The sequence below is a fragment of the Branchiostoma belcheri genome, unplaced genomic scaffold, assembly GCF_001625305.1.
Source record: "Branchiostoma belcheri isolate BF01 breed outbred unplaced genomic scaffold, Haploidv18h27 scaffold124, whole genome shotgun sequence".
Classification (NCBI taxonomy): Eukaryota; Metazoa; Chordata; class Leptocardii; order Amphioxiformes; family Branchiostomatidae; genus Branchiostoma; species Branchiostoma belcheri.
Genome location: NW_017802647.1, coordinates 521458 through 542895, shown reverse-complemented (window position 1 = coordinate 542895; position 21438 = coordinate 521458). Strand labels below are relative to the sequence as shown.

The window sequence follows — 21438 nt, the reverse complement described above, 5'->3', positions numbered from 1 at the left end:
ACATCATTGTTTTGCTTATTATCATCCAAATATTTTCCAAGTAGTGAATATATCATTTGAGGCATCCTAATACTCTTACATTTTATGGCAAAATTCCCATTTCCTTTTGTAGCGTAAATTTCAAACATTCAACAGTATTCCATTTACAAACTAACATCTGGAATATCAATGTGAACTAATAACAATTCTGACAAAATTTCTATCAGTTGTAAGAAGAAATCCATGATGAATTTCTAACTTACACAAAACGGTCATGGAAATCTTAGCTAAGCAGGCCTATATTCAGTCCTTTGCATCACAGATGCCTCCATTGGAGATTGCGAAAGTTGCCTCTGATTCAGGCATGTCAGGGCTGCAAGAAATACAACAACTTTATGACCTTCTGTACTATCTGTTACATCCTGACAATCATTTGAACTACACCTGACTTAAAAACACAACATTCAGTATTTTCAACAACATAAAGATAAGTTTAGCCTGTACTACCAGTATTTAATTCCACATCTTCGCACTAACCTGTCATAGATTTTGGCAATCCTGTTCTCCCCTCTGCCTTTCCTCAGACTGATGCGTGTAGTTGAGGCATGGGCCAGAATGTTCCCACCAATGGGTTTCTTTGGGTCTGCTTGGAAACTATTAGCGAACAATGTACAAGTGGACTGACCATTGAGAAGCCATCAAAAACTTACCATATGTGACATTTTTAAAAAACCCTCATCGGTGGACCATAGAGTAGTTACACACATTTCTGAAATAGATTTACTTTTATTGGGGGATACATGTACAAGACTTTGACGACACAAAAGTGTAATGATGAGAAGTTACCTCATGGTCGCTCCTGGGTCTGCTGTCATCTGGTTTGTCACAAACACTGCAACATTGTATTCTGAAAGAATAGGATAATTTTTTTTACATTCAGTACAATACTCACTGAGTCTAGAAAAATGTGCTAAAGCTTTGTGAATGGCACCATATTGAATTTAATACTTCAGAATGAGCAAAATTTGAAAGTGCTGCACTGACAAGTGTATGAAGAAAATGCTTTCCATGTGACATGACCCTATCGTGATTTTACCTTCTGAGATCTTCTGTAGCCTGGACAACATCTGTGCCAGTTTCTGTTGTCTGTCTGCCAGCTCACCCCGCCCACTGAAGTCCACTCGGAACAGGGCCATGATGGAGTCAATGATCTAAACAAACAAGCAAAAACCATGTTACAAAGCACAACGTATTACAGATAAATGTCCACGACAATCATACATGTCTACACTGTACTGCAACCCAACTTGCCAACCAGAGCAAAGGAATCCAAGTTACCAACAAATGTTATATGATTCACTGAAAATTATGACATACAACTGAGAATTACTTACATGCAACAAGTTTGCAAATATTAGAGCATTCATTAAAAGATTTGTTTGATGTAAGCACTCATTGGAAGGCACTTCAGCACCATTTAACCTGACAGTTAAGAATTTGTATTCCCTCTTTTGTGATTGAAAGTAACATTGTAAAAAAGTAAATACCGGTATATCAAAGCCATTTGCTGAAATTACCAGTAGTTTGAAAACTCCGGGTTCCTCATGGAATTTGGCAGCCACATAATCCAACAGCTCCATCTGGTGTTCACCTGTTGAATTGCAAGTACAAACATGATTGATCTGAAAAGCATTCTATCATGGATACTTACAAACAGACTACTATTAATGATGATATTCACTACTGTGTAAGGCCTTGAATGCACTGTGCAGGCATTAATGTTAGCCATACTTGTGTAGGCTCTGGCATACAGCACATTGTCCAGCATGGCCTCATGGTCCAAGTTGAAGCGGTCAGCGATGGGCTTCAGACGGTCAGGACGACTAGACACAGGTCAAGGTTCAGACAATGCAATGAACATTGTTACTCTCCAGCATATAAAAAAGGAGTTATTAAGTTCATGTGTGCAATACTGCAAAGGAAACATTCCAACAAAACATATAGTATTTGTAGCATTTGGCAAAATGCTACCAAATGCTCTTGATCTAGGCACCCTAGGGTGTAGATAAATTAGCAGAAGGATACAATGTGTTCTCTGTGTCAATGAACACAACTTTTCCTCCAGAGTAGCCACCAGGTCCTGGTAGTTGGCATGACACTGAAACAAAAAAAATGTCATGGTCAAACCAAGCAACTGACAGAGGACATCACGCTTCCTTAAAAAAAAGTTGTTACAAGTCACACCATTGGGAAACAATTTGATATTGGTGGCTTACTAATAGCAAGATATATTGCTGTAGATTGACCATCCTACCAGATTAATAGAAATTATACTTGAATGTACACTCACCGCACAAGGTATGAGACAACTGTGTTTTCCCTGTTCTGAACTCTGTATGCAACACAATGGAAACAATGCAAATCAATGCACAAATTATTACTGATGCAAAGACAAAGTCATGGATATTTCTTCAGTCATCACATGTTGTCTTGAGTCTAGATCTAATTAATACTATCACTGACATGGCAATGAACGTTAGACATCTAGGTAAGGAAATACCATGGAAGAACTGGCTAGATTGCTGATATCTTAATAAAAAGGTTCTTGATTATCCCAAATATTTTAATGGTTCACTATATATTCTGATATTAAACACTCACCTCCAAAGGCCTCAGTAATAGCCATGCTCTCAATGCCATTTCCAAGGAGTTTGCTGCATTGTCAACAAGATTTAATCATTGACTGTAGAATATTTTATAATTGTAAGTCATTTAAGATTTATAATACTGTACATTAACATAACAAGATTGTTGATGTGCAGTAGCAATTTGATTTTTTCTGAGACTGACATAGCAACTCCAAGCCCATACATGAGTCATTTTCCTAAGAATATTAATATAATATTTTGTTCCTTACTCCAGCTCTGAGCTGCCAGTCTGAATCTTGAAGACTGTCTTCCTTCTGTCACTGTACTCCAGAGCTGTCATAAAACCTGCATCCTGGTGAGAAAAAAATATCTGAAGAAACTCAATAAATCTCAATGCTGAAATAGTAAATATACATAAAGCCCTAATTTCCTAATAAAACATTGTGATGCATTGCTTTGACTATGTGTCGTATACCATGAACTTTTATGAATTACAATTAATTTTAACATATTTGCCATTATTTTTTCATGATATTGCCTATGAATTGTTATCACTGCTTAACTTACACCCAGTTTTGCAGCTGCTTCTTTTATCTTGTCCATCTTAGCCTCTGATATACCCTTGATGTTGCACAGCCTCTTCCTTGTAGTCATCTGAACACCCTGTAGAGTGCAATATGGTATGTATTGCACTGTATTGTATAGTATAGTATTGGTTACACAAATGGTAAATGACAAAAATTGTTGTCAAAAACTTTACAATGACATACATTGTATTCTGCACACACACACACACACACACACACACACACACACACACACACACACACACACACACACACAGAAGTTAACACTACTGAAATGTTGAACTTTAGTCCAACACAACGAGTACAGACAGATCAAATTTTCAGCGAACACTGTCGCCTTCATCAGGATAATTAATGAGAAGTTAAGACTGTTCAAAACAATCCAATACTTTTAATTTTCGGTGAAAGTAAAAAAAAAAACATTTCGGAGTTACCCTGATGGTACAGATGCCTGCAGACTTGAGTTTCTTCAGGTCCGCGGCGTTGATGCCGTGGTTCTGTAACATGTCGATGTCTTGGAAGAAGGAATCCTGCAGTAACAAGTGGCCATGAAGACTTATGAACGAGAAGAAATGGTAAGACATATAAAAACCCTCAGATTTTGTTAGACAACAGTGCTCTCGACTTCAAATATATAACATATAAAACACACGACTTAATTACGATATTTAACAGCATGCATGGAAGCTTTCAGATGGCATCCCTCTTTCTGCCTGCTGATGCATGTTCAACACGCATATTAAAGAGTTTGCAATTTAGGAAAATAAAAATAAGAAATAGAGCGATAAAACTTACATCATCGTCTTCATTCCCTAGTTGTTCTTCCACTACCTGGTCCTGATGCATCATCTTTATGGCTACTTCTGTCAAAAACTGTTCAGCAAATCCGAAAACAAAAGGCGCAGTGTCGAATCACAAAATGTCGTCTGCTAGCCGATGTTGTCGTCTGCACGACTGAGGTGTTATATATGTCGCTTCAAATACCTCAGGTTTTAGCTCGTGACGAGAGTAAATGTTTCCAGTGCCACCCGAATAGATACTCCAAAGGTACAAACAATTTCAAACAGAATTGTGATGGCAAATTTGACTCGCAAAATGTCCAAGGCTGACACAAAATTTCTGACAGGTCCAGTTGAAAACTCGAAATGGCGCGAACATCACACAAGAACGCAAAGCAGCAGTCGTATTATGTCATTGTTTTACTCATTAGTTTTCGGAATATTGATTACAAACAAATAGATAACACTATTTAAAATAAAGTTGCTATTCTGTTTCTATTTGTTTTTGCTGCAATTGTGATTTATGATTTTTCGTGATATTTTTAATCGTTTCGCTGTGGTTTAGAAGTGGATTTGCTAAGGAAGATGAAACCATTATAACATCCTGGACCAAGGAGGTTCATGCTTGGACTCATAACTTATATGACGACTATTTTTCGAGAATTTTCTGATTTAATTAGACTGATAAGCTAAACTTATATCATACTTTGTATTTAGTAGCTTTTTTGTTTAATAGCTACCAAATTTACGGAAGACGATCTTTTTTAACCGGTTTACGCCCCTCCTTTCAGAATAGCCCGTCCCAAAAGCTCATTTCCGTTTCCTGTGCGTCGCTGCTGAGTCCTCCGTGAGGCGTCAGCTGAGAGGACGAAGCTTTTTCCCCTCGATTTTTGACATTTTAACAAAACCTGCTACACCAGAAGAACTCGTCATGGTAAGCTTGTATAGTTGTGATCACTTCGTATGAGTTTCGGGTCACAGCGCCCCCGGAATGGTTTGCAAACTGCTGCCGAAAAGTCGCCAACCAGACCGGCGCTCCACTCATGTACTCACACGTGCTTGCACAAAGGGGGAGGGGGGCAGCTACAGAATACTAGTAATTTTTTTGCCTTCGTTTTAATACTAGTATCAATTATGATATACTAGACAGTAGTGCTATTAAGTAAACGGTTGGTTTATGGCATGTTGTACAATGTTGTATCCCAAGGGATATTAGTCAACTGAAGTAATTCATGATATTCATAAACAAATTTATGGGAAGATGTTGTCAAGGCTTGAACATGTTGATGTATCTTTTTGAACGTCCTGTAAATTAATAAATTGTTTCTTTCTGCTTCATTCCACAGTCTGCAGCAACTGAGGTGAGTACAAACTTTAATTTCTCAGTTCTTTAATAAGCTACATTCTTCACAATTAGAAATCATATTTAGCCAAAAGTTTGTGGTCATATAATTATATAATTTGATTAGTGATCTTTAGCTTTTCTACATTTAGAACAACACCTTCATTAACCTGAGAGTTGTTAGTTTTTCTTCTATTAAAAGAAATGTGACTTTGGAAAGAGCTACATAATGCATCAAAGTCTGCATTCTAGTCCATTCTCCCTGCGGCTAAACTTCAATCACAGTACGGAAATTCTGTGTTTAAACTACCACAACAGGTATGTTAAACTACTAGTAACTATTTTCCATATGGAAATTCAGTGTTTAAAAACTACCGCAATACATGCAATAGGGAGATCGTTAAGCCAACTATTTTCCATTATGTACTGTCCATGTTAGGCTGAGGTGAACCCTAAGGCGTACCCCCTGGCTGATGCCCAGCTGACAACCCAGATCCTGGACCTGGTACAGCAGGCTGCCAACTACAAACAGCTCAGGAAGGGGGCCAACGAGGGTAGGGATGGGGTATTCTGATATATTGATAGTTCCTATTTCATTATTATAGCACAGCAAGAGTACTAGTATATGTAACTTCTGTACAGTATGTAAGATGTTGGAAGAGGGATACATTGTACATATGTATTCAACTTACAACAATGCACATTGGAGCGCAAGGCACCAAATTTAGCTGATGTTGTGCTCCATACTGAAGCAAATCCTTTACAGTGTTCCTTGAAACACAGGTCAGAATATGCTGCCTTCTAATGCTGCAAGTAGAGAGTTAAATGTCAAGTATTTGGACAATTTTAACTCGTTTTTCTTTTCTTCCATCAGCCACTAAGACCCTGAACCGAGGTATCACTGAGTTCATTGTGATGGCAGCGGACACAGAACCCCTGGAGATTATCCTACATCTACCTCTGCTGTGTGAGGACAAGAACGTGCCCTACGTGTTTGTCAGGTCCAAGCAAGGTGAGACAGTATCAGAACTTCTGCTTACCATGCTGTAGAAGATATGAAAGCAGTCAATCAACTGGATAGATTTTGAAAATGGTTAACGTTAGATCAGTCTGTTTTCAAAATCTATCAAGTAACTGTTAGTTGGTATCTTGCTTTATCATCTGGATGTCTAACCTTCATCAATGCATGCTGTACAAGATTTGCAAACCATGTGTGATGGTGTGATCTTGCAACATGTTCTATAAAGGAATAGGTATGGTAGGTTTTGAATTGTATCAGAAGCTGTTCAAACTTACCATGATGCCTGATTGTACATCACATTGTACATTAGATGTAATGTGAAGAAAGTGTAGGTGTAGTAATATTCAAGTTTACATATAAATACATAATAGAATTCAGTGGTGCAAAAGTAAAGCAATTCAATCATACGCCAAAAAGTCACTGACGAAAGGTAGTGGATGCTACCTGAAACATCTGACCGTTTCCAAAATCATATCCAGTTGCTTGAGTAACTGTTTTTTTTGCGCATGTTATTACCTGTATGTTATTACCTGTATGTCTAACCTTCACCAACAATTCAATCATGCTTATGTATCAATTTCCTAGGGCTATAAACTAACATTGATAATATTATGTGTATTCCTGTCAGCCCTGGGACGTGCCTGCGGTGTTTCCCGTCCCGTGATCGCCGCCTCGGTCACCATCAACGAGGGGTCACAGCTGAAGTCTCAGATCACCTCCGTGCAGCAAGCCATCGAACGTCTGCTCATCTAGACCGACTCATACGCACACAAGATGTCCTCCACTCACATGTCAGACTGTACACTGTATGCTGTAGTCTTACAGATAACATTAACAGGCAGGCTGGCAACTTGTACGTTTGTATAGTTTATGCCTTAAGAAATACCCCAAGAGAAAGGGTATCATTATCTAGTTTCATTTCTACATGACTTTTTAATGGTTCCTGTAGACAACAATTTTGTGGAGTTTTCAAAAAGAAAAATGATGTAACTGATCAAAACACGCCCTCTGGTTTTATTTGTTCAGGGTTATTTTTGTAAAGAAGCTACTTTTTCTGCAATTAAAAGAGGTATGTCAGTATCAAATCATGCCAACTCATGGAAGAAAAAAAAATTCTGTTCAGAATTGTTTAGAAATGATATTTGAGAGCTGTTCATTTACATTCCGTTGTACTTTCTATTATCTGGCATATTTACAAAATCTAGACTTTTTTACTCAAAGTTTTAAAATGGTCTAGAAAGGATGTGACAGCTTGTGGAATAAAGGCTTGTGGACATCACTCAGAACCGTGGACATGTGTGTTGTTTTATCAGACATTTTTGACCAACAGTAGTAGCTCTTTATTTAAGTCAGCATAAATCTGTAACATCAATATATAACATATCATAAAGTAACATCTTTGGCAGCTGTGATTATCTTTTGCTCTGCTTTAAACAGTCCAGTAGACGTCATTTCAACTACGATGGGTGTTTATAAAGTTACCCATTTCAAATTAATAGTATGACCTATAGAAATGTATCTCAACTGTCAAGATCCTAAACATTGTAGATTGTCAGTGATCAGACTTTCAAATGTCACAATGCAGTGTTCAGAAGTTCTCTTGCTGCCTAAAACAATAACCAATACAAACTTCAATTTGGTGCCAAATGGCTAACTTAGAAGGCTGAAATGAATCCGTGGTATCTGTCATGTACAGTGCCATGTTCTGTTATACTGAGTCTTGTCTTTGGAAGTTCTACACAACAGGTATGCAGTTTGCTGCCAGGGGTTATTACCTTCGCCAAGAAGGTTATGTTTTCAGTAGCGTTTGTCTGTCTGTCTGTCTGTCTGTCTGTCTGTTTGTCTGTCTGTGAACAGCATAAGTCAAGAAGCTTAATATGGATTGTCATGAAACTTGGTATGTGGGTAGGTCTTAATGAGACCTAGAAATGATTAGATTTTGGGCCCCCTGGCGGCTTTTCTTGGTACTGCAGCAGAACTTCCGGTTTTGATATCTCGCGATCTAGACATGCTAGGGTCACGAATTTTGGTTGGTAGATAGCTCTTAGGGTAGGGAAGATGTGACCTGAGTTTAGACCCCCTAGCAGCTTGTTCTGGAACTGCAGGAGCGTTTCTTGAAAAATCTCAGAAGGTTGATAACTCAAGAACCGGTTGACGGATTGTCATGATTTTTTGTATGTAGGTAGCTGAAGTGATGCTTGACATAATCAGATGACAATTATGCAAATCAGGAGCTAATTTGCATAATTAATGAGGAAGTTCTATAAATCTGATTCGTTCGATAATAGGACTATGAAACACTTGTGACATGTAATTGAGAACTAGAAAAACATCTGAGGATATAGATTATGTAAATGAAGACCTAATTTGCATAATTAATGGGAAATTGTTATAATTTCATAGTTGTAATTGCTGGGAATTTCATACTTGCCGCATTTGGAAGTTAAGTGAAGGTGAACATCAATGAAGATAATTTATTCACATGATGACCTTATTTGCATAATTTATGAGGAAGTGCTAGAATAGCTTATTTTATTAAGATAAGGCTGCCATTGGGTGGAGAATATGATCAACTGATATAATCCATGCAAATGATGTTAACCGCAAGGGTTAACATCATTTGGCGAAGGTATGAGATCGTGGAACTCTTGTTTTGATTTTGTTTCTGGGGATTGTGCAAATACCAAACAGTTGTCCCATTTGTATAGATGAATATCATCAGACTTCACATCATTTATAAACTGTTAACTGTACAGTCAACTGTACAGTTACTATAAACTGTACATTTATATGCAGTTAATAGCAAGAAGTACAATACAAAAAGTATATAATACATTACTTTGGGATATCTTCTGCAACATAAGGACAAATATGGCTTTTGACTCACTTTACCTCCAAATACATGAATAAGATATACTCTATACACTTCTGTTATAAAAGGGGAAACCCTGTGGCTAAAAAGGTCCACCCAACCATCCCTAAGTCCTAACACCTGCCTCGCACTATAGGCTGTTACAGCTGAGCAACCATTTGACAGATCATTGAACAAATTCACAGAACAATTTTTTTAAATGTTTGTGTTTTATCAGTTAAATCATACTTTCGTATTGTGCATCATATTCTAATTATTAAATCAAGAGTCATAAACCCATTTTTGGTTGCTCAGCAGAAACGGCCTAAATCAACACTAAGGGAAAGGAGGAATCGACAGACATTCCATGATTGTTGCTGTGACCTTTGATTCCCCACATCATTCTGTAGCTGTTCAACTACTTTGCAACTTCCCTTCTTCATCTGATTGGCCAGGCTGAGAGGAAATTCTTGCTGTCCTACATGTAGGTAAGAAGAGGAGAGGGGGTTACAGTTAGAAAGAGATGATAGACAGGGAAGTAACCACACCAGGTGTTGGTTTAGCAGTTTGCATTTGTTTCTATACGTGCCGAACTTTGAGGGCTGTATCAGCGGGGAGGCTGTATCAGGGTAGCTTTATCTGCACTAGCCTAGATGGGTTACAGTAGCTGATAAAGCTATCCGGATATGACCGCACCCCCACCAAGGGTACTGCTCTCCCAGTGAAAATAAACTGCAGTGCTCATAGAAGCAAACCCAGGCTGCTACAAAGGTCTGTGCAGGAGGCTAGTGTTGCTCCAACTTTGTAACAATGCTGAGTGGTGGCATTGTCACTTGGGCTGGGGAAACACCTTGTTTGCTAGGTTTAGAAATTATTGGAACAGAGAGACAAGTGAAGAATAGAGAAAGATTTTTGAGCAAGTAATATCAAGTTTGAATGGATGGCTGATGAGAAGAGATGTAAGGTAAAGTTAGGTGAGATTGCTGTGATGGTCTTGGCCACAGTAATGAAGACCCATGAAAGAGATAAAGGTATTATTACCTTCGCCAAGAAGGTTATGTTTTCAGGGGCGTTCGTGTATGTGTATGTGTGTGTGTGTGTGTGTGTGTGTGTGTGTGTGTGTGTGTGTGTGTGTGTGTGTGTGTGTGTGTGTGTGTGTGTCTGTCAACACGATAACTTGAGAAGGCCTTAATGGATTGTCTTGATACTTGGTAGGTGGGTAGGTCTTGATGAGACCTCAAAATGATTAGATTTTGGACCCCCTAGCGGCTTGTTATGGTACTGCAGCTGAACTTCCGGTTTTGATATCTCATGATCTAGACATGCTATGGTGATGAAATTTAGTTGGTAGGTAGCTCTTGTGCTGGGGAAGAAGTGATGTGAGTTTAGGCCCCCTAGCGGCTTGCTCTGGAACTGCAGCGATATATTCTTGAAAATATTCAAAAGGGGATAACTCAAGAACCGGTTGACGGATCGTCGTGATTTTTGGTATGTAGGTAGCTTACGTGATCCTTCATATAATTATGTGACAATTATGCAAACATGGATATAATTTGCATAATTCATGGGGAAATTCTATAAATCAGCTGCATTCCATGATAGGACAATTAAAGCTTGTGACATTGGTAATTGACAACGAGAGAAACACAGGAAGATATTGATTATGTTAATAATGACCTAATTTGCATAATTAATGAGAAAATTTTATAATTATGTAATGATAACTGCCTGGAATTTCATACTTGTGGTATTTGAAAGTTAAATTGAGGTGAACATCATTAAACATAATCTATTCAAATCAGGACCTCATTTGCATAATTTATTAGGAAATGCTAGAATGCATAGTTTGTTAATATAAGACTGTTTTTTTGGTTGAGATTATGATAAAATGATATAATTCATGAAAATTAGGTTCCTATTTCTTAAATCAGGGGGGAATAATCTAATCTATAATTTGTCAGTCATAAAGATTAACATCATTTGGCGAAGGTATGAGATCGGGGAACTCTAGTTGGAAGATGTTACCAAAGATGTTCAAGCGATGGATGAGAATTCTGAGCCCGTTTTCAGTGATGGGACCATAACTTTCTCTCTGACCACAGTGTAGGTCAATGCCAGAGCAGGACTACCGATAACTTTTTTTAATAAGATTTCACTCAATCCACTAAGTTCAACAAATACACTATACAGTAAACAAGTCAATTCAAGAAGATGTGGAAATAGTGTGGACCAGCAATTTTACTCTGTAGGCAGCATAGTGAAACAGGACCCTAATACACAAAGCAGCAGCATCTGTGTATTAGCCATGAAATGTTTCATGGTTGGCACACACAAATATGTAGAAAATGTTGTAAACTGCAAATATTTCCAGATTATCGTATTGGGTACAAGGTGACTATTACATGGATTGTTACGCATCAAATTAAAGAATTACTGACAAAAGATCAACATACAGTCAACATCACCTTCTACTACTAATGACAGCTAGCACTAAGCAGTCTAAGTGAAGCTGCATTAACTTGACAATGATTAAATCATTATATTTCCTCTGAAGACGTCACTGACGATGCAAGGTAGTTAAGATTATTTGACTACTGTCTCTCTAAGGCTATGGGGTTTCATGTACTAGTAATAGTTTTTGCCCTACCACTACTTAAAATCTACCACAATTATGTTCATATTTAATATGCAATGCACTTGTAGGTTTGATAGTACAGTCACTGTATTTACAGTAATGATATTGGAATAAACTATTATATCATCACTTATGGGTTTTTGTCACACCAAAGATGTGCAACTCCCCCCTTCTTGATTTTTGTCCTTCTTATTTAAATTTCACTGTTTTGCACCTCATTATTGAGCAAAGTCATTAAGTTGGTGTGACCTGAGCAAAAATGTTGCAAACTGTTAACACATACATGTAGGCTTTACCAACTTTACCTCCTCTTCGTAACAAAAACACTGCTCTTAAGGCTTCTAAAAATATGCCAAACCAAATATTACAATTCTCATGTAGGTTTTTGATGAAAGGTTTGCACTCATTACAAAATGACAAAACTTATAGAGTTTGTCTAGACAAAATTTTACACCAAATGCACTCCAAAGCTGACGTTTGCAATAACATGACTACACTTAAGCTCTCTAGGTATTCAACTTCTAAAAAGTTTTTCTTTTAACATTTTACAGTTACAAGCCAAATATGTTATGTGCATAGACAACATTGAATTAAGGCCTTGAAAGATAGATCTGATGGCTTGTTATTATTAGTCATCAGATATCTTCAGTCAGTTACACTGGGTCTGATGCGGCCGCAGTGTACTTCATTTTACAGTTACAAGCCAAATATGTTATGTGCATAGACAACATTGAATTAAGGCCTTGAAAGATAGATCTGACGGCTTGTTATTATTAGTCATCAGATATCTTCAGTCAGTTACACTGGGTCTGACGCGGCCGCAGTGTACTTCGCAGATTCTCTCCTGTTAACAAACGAAAACTGGTCTTAGGGTAGGTAACAATACATGCAAGGGGCTGGTGTGTTAATGTCAAGAAGAGAAATGAATAAAAGCATAAAATGAACAAGTTATATGTATGGAAAAGGCAAGGATAAAGACAAACTTATCAAAAGTCGAATAAAGGCTCAAACAAAAGAAAGCTTTTAAATTCATACCACAACAAAACAAAAATCCACATATTAAGTTATAACATAAACAAAAAGAGAGTTTGAAAGGTGACAGGTTTTTGATAGTTGAAAACCTTTATTGTACATTTTTGCCCAATCTGGCAAAGTACAGGTCAGTCGTTTTACACACACACACAAGCACAGATAATATAGTATAAGATACAGACAGTAACAAAATAAGTATCCAATACTGTAACAGTACATTCATTTACCTACTACATCAGCATCAAGTCAGAAAAAACACTCCTTGAAAAAGGTGTCTTTAAAGGACAAGTAAACTAATTTCAGTTTTGGTGCCTTTCAACCCAAAATTCTATTTGCAAAAGGTGATCCATCAGTTTCTACCAGTCCCGCCTACATAGGGGTGATATTTGACCCAAATCCATGTTCACGTTTGATTTGGGTCAAATATCACCCCTATGTGTGCAGGACTGGTAAAAACCAATGGATCACTTTTTGCGAATAAGATTTTGGGTTGAAAGGCACAAAAACTGAAATTTATTTGTCCTTTATAAGGAGTTAAAAAGTGCTCCTTGTGAATACCTGGTACTTACTGTGATTTGCTGTAATGTTGACACCCAAAGTATGCCAAAACACCTAGAATGATGGCCGCAATTATGCCGCCAATTACCCCTCCTACTATAGCACCTGTATTATCTTGTGGATAGAAAATAAAGAAAAAACTGTCAGTGTACCTGGTTTCAAGGTTTTGACATTTGTTCATTTTGACCTTAAACCCAAAAGCTTTCCTTCGTCTTCATAAAAAAACTTTTCTGGAGCATATATGCTAATACATGTAGTCATATATATGAACACTGATGATGCAATATTTGGCAAAAATACATTGGACTCACTTTCAATTTATTGCATAGCAAATATTTCTAATTCAAAACATATATTCTTTATAATGCAACAACAAGTTTACAACATAAGGTTTCATCAACTGTTTGATTGCATAGATGTCTGGCTTATGGCTCTTGAAACTAAAATACAATGTAATCGTGTTTACATACTTTTTTTTGACATACAGTTTACTGTGCCCTTTACATAGTTTTATTCCAACACACTAACTTTTTTTCAAATAAGTGGAACTATCTTTGGATGCCAGTTAATGTTTAAGAACCATGGTTCACTCCATCAAATATCTAACAAGAAGCCCTTCAAGTCCAATGAAAACCAATATGTTCCAAGAGGCTAACTTACTGAGTGTACCTGAAGTTGGGGTAGTAGTTGGGGCAGCTGTAGTTATAGGGGCCACCATCAAGTCGGCAACATCGTAAAATGCAAACTTGGCACTGTAAGTGTTGGTGGAACGGCAGTAGTACCTGTGAAGAGGAGACAATGTGGATTAAGTAGAGTTGGCTAGTAGAGTGTCAACCAAAAACAATTATAGCCAAGCAAGCACAGTGACTTTTCTACATGAAAGATACATTTTTATCTTACTATTAACCACTGTACAAGCTAGTCTAGTCTAGCATTTGAATTTCCTGGCTAGCTGTTGTGTCCTAGGGAAGGGCACTTTCTCAAACATTGTTGAGCTTTCCTCTCCATCCAGTTGTAAAATGGGTACCTGACTTCAGTTGGGGAGGTAAAAGGTGGTGGCTAAGGTATAAACTCTGAATGCACCTTCCAATACTGTGTCCTAGACACTGTGGATTAACAACCCACTGCCACTACAGCTTCAAAAAGGACATGGGATTACCTTTACCAACCTTTTTAGTAGAAAAAATAAGACATTTCTTACTCTCCAATGTGAGAATCATCCAGGTTTGTAATGATGAGCTGGCTGTCCTCTACACTTGCCCCTGCTGGTAGGGCCCCTGTCCAGGGATCTGTGGAGTTGACCTGCCACTCAACCTGTGGGACGTCACGTGAAGTGGAAAATTAAACCTTTGGAACTTAATTAATATCTGTACCTATATCTGTATCTGTATAGCAGGTACGACTGCCCTTCAGTGTAACACACCAACTTCTGTATCTGTTAAGCCAGTACAAGTGCCCTTCAGTGTAACACACCAGCTTCTGTATCTGTATAGCCAGTACAACTACCCTTCAGTGTAACACACCAGCTTCTGTATCTGTATAGCCGGTACAACCACCCTTCAGTGTAACACACCAGCTTCTGTATCTGTATATCCAATGTAACCAATATCCAATGTAACCATACCATAAAAAACTTTCAACCTGAACTTTTACATACACACATATGTTGAATTGTAGGCAACTTGTACTTATGAACAGATCTTGTCTGGTCTTGTCAAGTTTAGACAATAGTCAATGACTACTGCAACAGTCAGCAGCCACCTAACTATATAATATTTGCCCAAATACCCCCCAACAGTGCAATACAAACCTGTGGTGAAGGTACAGTGAGTGGGTCAGCAGGCAGTGTATCCGGGTCTGTCTGTGAGCCATAGTTAGGACAGGCCAGGGTCAGGATGTCTCCATAGTACAGCTGTGCACGGTCAGGTGTCAGACGCAGGGATCTGGGTGTGGGGTCTCCTGCAAGACGGTGGGTAATTAACAAGACAGCAGTTAGTTGCTATAAAAAGGTAATGGTACATTGTAGTTAAATAGCCTTTTTTGAGGCAGAGGCAGTGGATGGCTATTATAGTGGTAAAAGAAACATGGGTGTAATGATATTTCATGTGTAAAACTAATATCTCCTTTTCCCCCTATTTTCCATTTACAGTGTCTTACTACACATGTATATGACTTATGGACCATACGTCATATGGTAAGACATTGGGAGCAGGATAGTTTACAATAACTGTTGAGAACATGAGATTCAGCTCAGTGAGACCCATAAACTATCAATTTAACCTTTTACTTACATATATTGGTCTGTACATTTATTTGAAACCTTACCTGTAACGACAGCCTGCCACAGTGTTGTTGCCCCAAATACTACTTTGCAGGCGTAGGTTGTGTCCTTGGCTACTGCCCCTGTCCCTGACACGTTGAATGACGTGGTAGCTGTGAACTTCAGAGTGCCGGCAGCTGCATCTCCGTCACTGCTGATGGCAAAAGCTAGCTACAGGCAGTAAAAAAAACACAAAAAGATTATGTCAATTCAACTTCATGGTTCTCAGATTTCCCGCCTTCTTTCTTCTAATTTTATAAAAATAACTGAGTGCAAGGAGCCCTGTTACTAAGTGGATGGTACCCAGACTATTCCATTTGTTCCAAGCACAATATAAAATGAAAACAAAGGCTATCAATGGTAATAAGTTTCATATTTTTAAAGCTTTCGTTTCATTGGTTGAGCAGAAAAGTCTCTGAAACACATAAGCCCAAAACCACACGTCTGGTTAAAGTATCTTTACCACAGTCCCGTTTGGTCCGTCCTGATGCCAGGTGATGGTAGCTGTCGGGTCGCTCAGTTTCTCTGCCGTGCACCTCAACTCTAACATGTCCCCGTCCAGGGAGTCTGTGATGAAAGGACCGGTGTCTGCATCTGTTACAGCTGCCAGGACACCTGTCAGAGGAACAGGACACATAAACTATAAATCACACATCTGATACAGCTGCTGGGACACCTGTCTGGGGAACAGGACACAGAAACTGTCACTCACATATCTGTTGCAGCTGCCAGGACACCTGTCAGAGGAACAGAAACTGTCAATAAAACACATCTGTTGTAGCTGCCAGGACACCTGTCAGAGGAACAGGACACAGAAAATGTCAATCACATATCTGTTACAGGTGCTGCGACATCTGTCAGAGAAACAGCACAAAGAAACTGTCAACTTCACATCTGTTACGGCTAGGGACACCTGTCAGAGACACAGGACACAGAAACTGTCAATCATAAATCTGTTACAGTTACTGGAACACCTGTTACTGAAATGGGACACAGAAACTGTAAAAAAATATATCTTATACCATATATTACTTTTTCTGATTATATTATATTATACACTTTTATGACTGAAGCAAATGTTGTCTCAAAACTACCAACATTTGCATAGGACAAGCAGTTATAACCTGAATGTCTTTAATTTAAAGGGATTAAAAAATTCTATCCCTTTTATGGATGTGCTTTTATCAGCAAAAGGACCAAAAAATACATCAATGCTTGGCTGTTGAAAAGTAACCTCCTTTGGAAAGACAACAGCTATTATGTACATGTCAGGTACATGTGTGACACATTTTACCCTTGCCTACAATGGTATCTATGGCTACATGGTTGACACCTGTTACACAGTAACAGCCTGGATTCTGGGTTATGTTTGCTGCCATATCCCCCTCAAGAGCCTCATAAATATTTGCTGCGAACAGAAGGGGGTAGGCCTAAAAACAACACAGGTGCCACAGGCTCAAAATTAAATCATAGCTCTTCATTATGTATGCCTGACCTGTATCAGTTACATACAAGTACAAACTGTATCTGCTAAATATCCAAATTCTGGTTTTCAAATTCTGGTTACAAAACTGTTAAGATAGAAAGTAGAATAATACCCTTTGATTTTGCTATTCTATGACTCAGTATGCCTAAAAACCAAAACTTTCTCACTAGAATACACTACCATGTATATCTATATGTAACCCTACACGTAAAAATTGACACTGCCTTGAATATCATCATCAATTCATGCATAGTACAGAATATGATACAGACACATTCTAAAAATGCATGCTTAAGGCTGCAGTACAATTAGCAATCGTACAACAGAGATTATGTTTTCTTTGTTAAGACAATATTTCACACACCAGTAATTTTCCCATGTTGGGTAAATTTTTATATGACATCTACATGGAACTCAACTTCAACTCAAGAATGAACTCTACTACAGCACTTCATAAACAACACATGTAAAACATTAAGACATTTAAATCTCCTTTTATCATTGCCACTGAGGTGTGCACAATTAAGGCACATGGGAAGGACCAGGTGTTCCTTTGTTCTTGGACCAGACCTTGACCCTTCAAACAACGATGTCTACAACAGATTCCTCTTTGCTATGCTAACAAGTTCACCCCAGGCTATTCTGCCAGACAATTGGTAAATACCTAACCTTACATACTGATAAAGTGTGTTGAAAAAATCTTGATAAAAAAATGGGTTCTTGAAGCCCGTGAAGGCCAAGGGAAAGTGTGTGTATTTTGTGAGGGTGTACACTGTCTGCATGTGTGTGTGTGTGTGTGTGTGTGCATGTGCATGCATATTACTAGTGTATATGATATGCATGTGCAGATGTATGGCTTTGTCATACAACAGACGACTTAAAACCCACCCCATTGCCACAATATATATAGCCAAGGACATATGCTATGAGATGTCCTTGGGACAACTCACTTTGTGTGTTTGTACCTATCAAGCTTTTAGTCCACCTGTCAATTGCACATGTTCATATTATACCTTTGCCTGCAGCTTGCACCAAATACACATATTCATCCCAAAATACTTCTACTCCTTAAATGATGAACATGTGCATTTGATAATCACCAAAGGATACCTATTAAGTCTTCTCAAACTCTGTGCTATCAATCTGATGTATGGATACTCAAATGATTGAGGCATCACAAATTCAATGTTCGTGGCTGACTGCTACATGTATGCTGTGACTGTGACCTTACATTTCCCTTTGGCCTCCAGTGAGTCAAGACATCCAAAAATAGCCCATGAGCCACAGACTGTGTAATGTTATCATGTGACAATTTCATGGGGGCTTATAAAGGCAGATGACATGAAAAACATTATGTTTTGCAGAAGCTAGCATCTTTGAGCAAATTCAACAGGTTTGCCCCTACAATGTAGACAGCTATAATAAAGTAATTCAATTACTATAAAAGGGGACCGGACGGCTGCCATTGGTCAACATAACATGCTGAATAATGAGTAGGTGTACAGCACTTGACATTTGGGCTGAATCATAAAGGAAGTATTGTTGTTGTCATCTCCAAGCAGATGTGGGGTGTATTTGTCGTCGGTTTTCTACTACATATTGGTTTGTTTACACAGCTGGAGAAGGCGACATGTACAGAGATTGGCAGCGCACCTTATAACATCTGCTTGGAGCCTGTTAGCGACAGGTGGTGCCTGTATTTGAATGAGTAGGTTGAAAAACACACAATGCGACTATAGCATTAGCAACCCTACCCTACCCAGCCAAATTAAGATTGATAGCATTCCTCTTTTAAATTTGACAAAACTTACTACGTGATTCTCAATCTACCAGACACAAAAACACGATAATTTTGGACAGTGTCATGTACACTCCTCTATCACAAGGTTGATGAAGATTCATTTTCTTAGTTACGTGCGCAAGTTACATTTTCGCAAGGCACGAACATACGAAGAAGGAACAAGATGGAAGTCAAAAATAACAACTGTGCGTGGGAGGGGGGCGCTACTGCGACTTACCTTCGTGTAGTGCTGTAGCAAAAACAAGGCACAGGCAAATCCAGCGGACGCGTTGGGTAGTAGTTTTTTCCATGGTGGATCAGTGGGGAGCCCCCTGCACGTTTGTTCGGCCCTGAAGATCAGACTGGTATGTTCAGCGGTGAAAGACAAACATACGTGCCACTAACCACGCCTACACGCCTCGGCTCTCAGACTCGGACCGGATACGGCAGTACCACTTCCGGTATGGGGGTGTACGTGACGTCAGTTTTTGTGTAATCATAGTTATGCCGCGAAATAAAAGAAAGAAATATTATAAAGATTCGGAAACACATTACATTCAGATGCACACCATTTTAGAAGTTAAAATGCGTAAATACCATATATTAGACTAGTATACTATAAACGTTATATGGGAAGAAATCAAATTGTTCCGTGTTTCCTTGCTAAAAATAACAGGTGGCCGTCGAGGATATTGCGAGTCTTTTTTACAAGAAAAAAAGGAAGAGGACAGTATTAAGAAGTTACGCAAAAAAAGTCGTTGTCTGAAGGACACGAAGCAACCAAAAACGCAGGAGACAACATGGATCACCATGGCTAGGGAGGTTTAGAAGTCTATCTCAAGGCTAAAGCGCCTGTTGTAGTCCTTATACTATGGATAGTTTTTTCTCGTTACGTTTTGCTAACATTAGACTGGTGGTATTTTGTTCCTTACAAAAGAAAAGTCATTGCATGCAATAATAACTTCAATTCTTTGTTGAAAACTAAAGTAGCCTTCCGCTCCTACTTTTTGACAAATTATACTTTTTCCTCTAGACTTGTTTCCGATATGATCGCATCCGGATATGATCTCAAACCACACAAGGAATGAAATGCCATAAAACAATAGAGACAGACTGCACCTTTTCCGCTAGATGAGATAACGGTTAGTGACGTCAGAGTCCGCAATGCACTGTTGAAGATTTTACTTGGATTGTCCCATAGAAACTATGCCCGAAAAATACATACCTAATGTACTAAATCTGCGAATATCGAATAACGTTTAATAAAACTTGGCCCATGAAAAATTGAAATACGAAGCAATGCTTATTGCATCATTGGGTGGTGGTATATTGTACTAGCCTCTAGCGCAGGCGACACAGCTACTACTAGCTCTCCGCGGCGGATACACAGCTCCCCGCGAGTCGACCGCGGCTATCCCCACAGTGGCTATCCCCGAAAAGCCGCCGCTCTAGCCGCTCCTTGAAGCGAACGCCGCTCCCACAAGGTAGTACCATCCTGCCACGTTAATTAATCCGGCCCGTTGAATTTGATACTTTTAGCATATATTCTTGGTTGTTGACTATCGTAATCCGACTTTTGAGTTAGTGGATCACGTTTAGTTTGGCTAGCCGGCATTAGTTTGTTGTAGACAGTGAATTGTGGCGGGAGATTTGAAATTCTGCCCTGTCATACTCATTAAGTACCGTCGTGCCACGTTAATTAAATCCGGCCCATTGAATTTCATACCTTTAGGACATAGAGTAAGTGTATTGCTACAAGTATCAATCTTTGAATTTAACGGGCCACATTTTGTTAGACGTCAGATTCACTTTATACCCTTTCCAGCAGCCCACTCAGATGGCGTAGGATTTGAAATTCAGCCATATCATACGTAAGTACCCTTGTGCCTCCTTAATCAAATCCGACCCATTGAATTTGATACTTTTAGTGTATATAGCCTTGGTTGTTGACTATCGTAATCCGTCTTTAAAGGCCACGTTCAGTTTGGTGCAGATATAACTGCTGAGTACACATATTTCTCATGCCTAATTAGGCCCGCTGTCAACGGCCTAATTAAATCCGGCAGGTAAAATCTGAAACTTGTAGTAGACTTGTGATGTACTAAGCTATCATAACGCTTTTTTCAAGTTCACCTGCCATATTTTTTGGCTAAATTACTGATTTTTGGGTTTTCGAATCGGTACTCGAATCAGTTGCTATGTTCCATCTAGCGGCGAAACGCCGGCTGAAACGCCGGCTACGAATCGAAGGCTGTAACGCCGGCTAGCTTCACTTTGGTCTTTTACATTAGCCTTGCATTAGCCCTAACAAGAGTGGCCGCGGCTAGGTAAGTACTGCAACTTGAATGGAAGTTGGCAAATTGTTTTACCGTGACATGCCACAATCGTAAGAAGTCATTGATGGTGAATGGATTCGTGTC

At 38.8% G+C, this 21438-nt stretch overlaps 3 protein-coding genes across 7 annotated transcripts in view; 1 reads left to right on the top strand and 2 right to left on the bottom strand.

Moving 5' to 3' along the window:
• Nucleotides 1-44: 44 nt before the first annotated feature.
• On the bottom strand, nt 45-4387 carry LOC109463322 (meiotic recombination protein DMC1/LIM15 homolog). Its single transcript, XM_019760092.1, has 13 exons — nt 4010-4387; nt 3649-3744; nt 3195-3290; nt 2897-2979; nt 2641-2693; nt 2330-2371; nt 2065-2137; nt 1771-1862; nt 1557-1630; nt 1076-1190; nt 826-886; nt 517-633; nt 45-352 (listed from the first exon to the last, which is right to left on the bottom strand). Exons 1-13 carry the CDS (start codon nt 4061-4063, stop codon nt 283-285), a joined length of 1026 nt encoding a protein of 341 aa, XP_019615651.1. The 5' UTR covers nt 4064-4387; the 3' UTR covers nt 45-282.
• Nucleotides 4388-4788: 401 nt separating this feature from the next.
• LOC109463307 (NHP2-like protein 1) lies at nt 4789-7639 on the top strand. Its single transcript, XM_019760060.1, has 5 exons — nt 4789-4927; nt 5340-5354; nt 5775-5889; nt 6210-6347; nt 6985-7639. The coding sequence occupies exons 1-5, from the start codon at nt 4925-4927 to the stop codon at nt 7107-7109; spliced, it is 396 nt and encodes a 131-aa protein (XP_019615619.1). The 5' UTR covers nt 4789-4924; the 3' UTR covers nt 7110-7639.
• Nucleotides 7640-9315: 1676 nt separating this feature from the next.
• The window catches only part of LOC109463305 (nectin-2-like), a 14223-nt gene continuing 2100 nt past the window's right edge, over nt 9316-21438 (bottom strand). The window contains exons 1-9 of one of the 5 annotated variants that reach the window (XM_019760056.1): nt 19257-19479; nt 16216-16367; nt 15758-15923; nt 15243-15391; nt 14634-14746; nt 14093-14214; nt 13444-13546; nt 12672-12686; nt 11428-12526 (exon numbers count right to left, since the gene is read on the bottom strand). In XM_019760056.1, coding sequence (XP_019615615.1) covers nt 12496-12526; nt 12672-12686; nt 13444-13546; nt 14093-14214; nt 14634-14746; nt 15243-15391; nt 15758-15923; nt 16216-16367; nt 19257-19329 — 924 coding nt within the window. In that variant the 5' untranslated portion in view covers nt 19330-19479 and the 3' untranslated portion in view covers nt 11428-12495. Of the gene's footprint in view, nt 9686-11427; nt 12687-13443; nt 13547-14092; nt 14215-14633; nt 14747-15242; nt 15392-15757; nt 15924-16215; nt 16368-19256; nt 19480-21438 lie in introns of those variants that run through there. The other 4 variants (XM_019760053.1, XM_019760055.1, XM_019760057.1 and 1 more) reach the window with 4 other exon arrangements.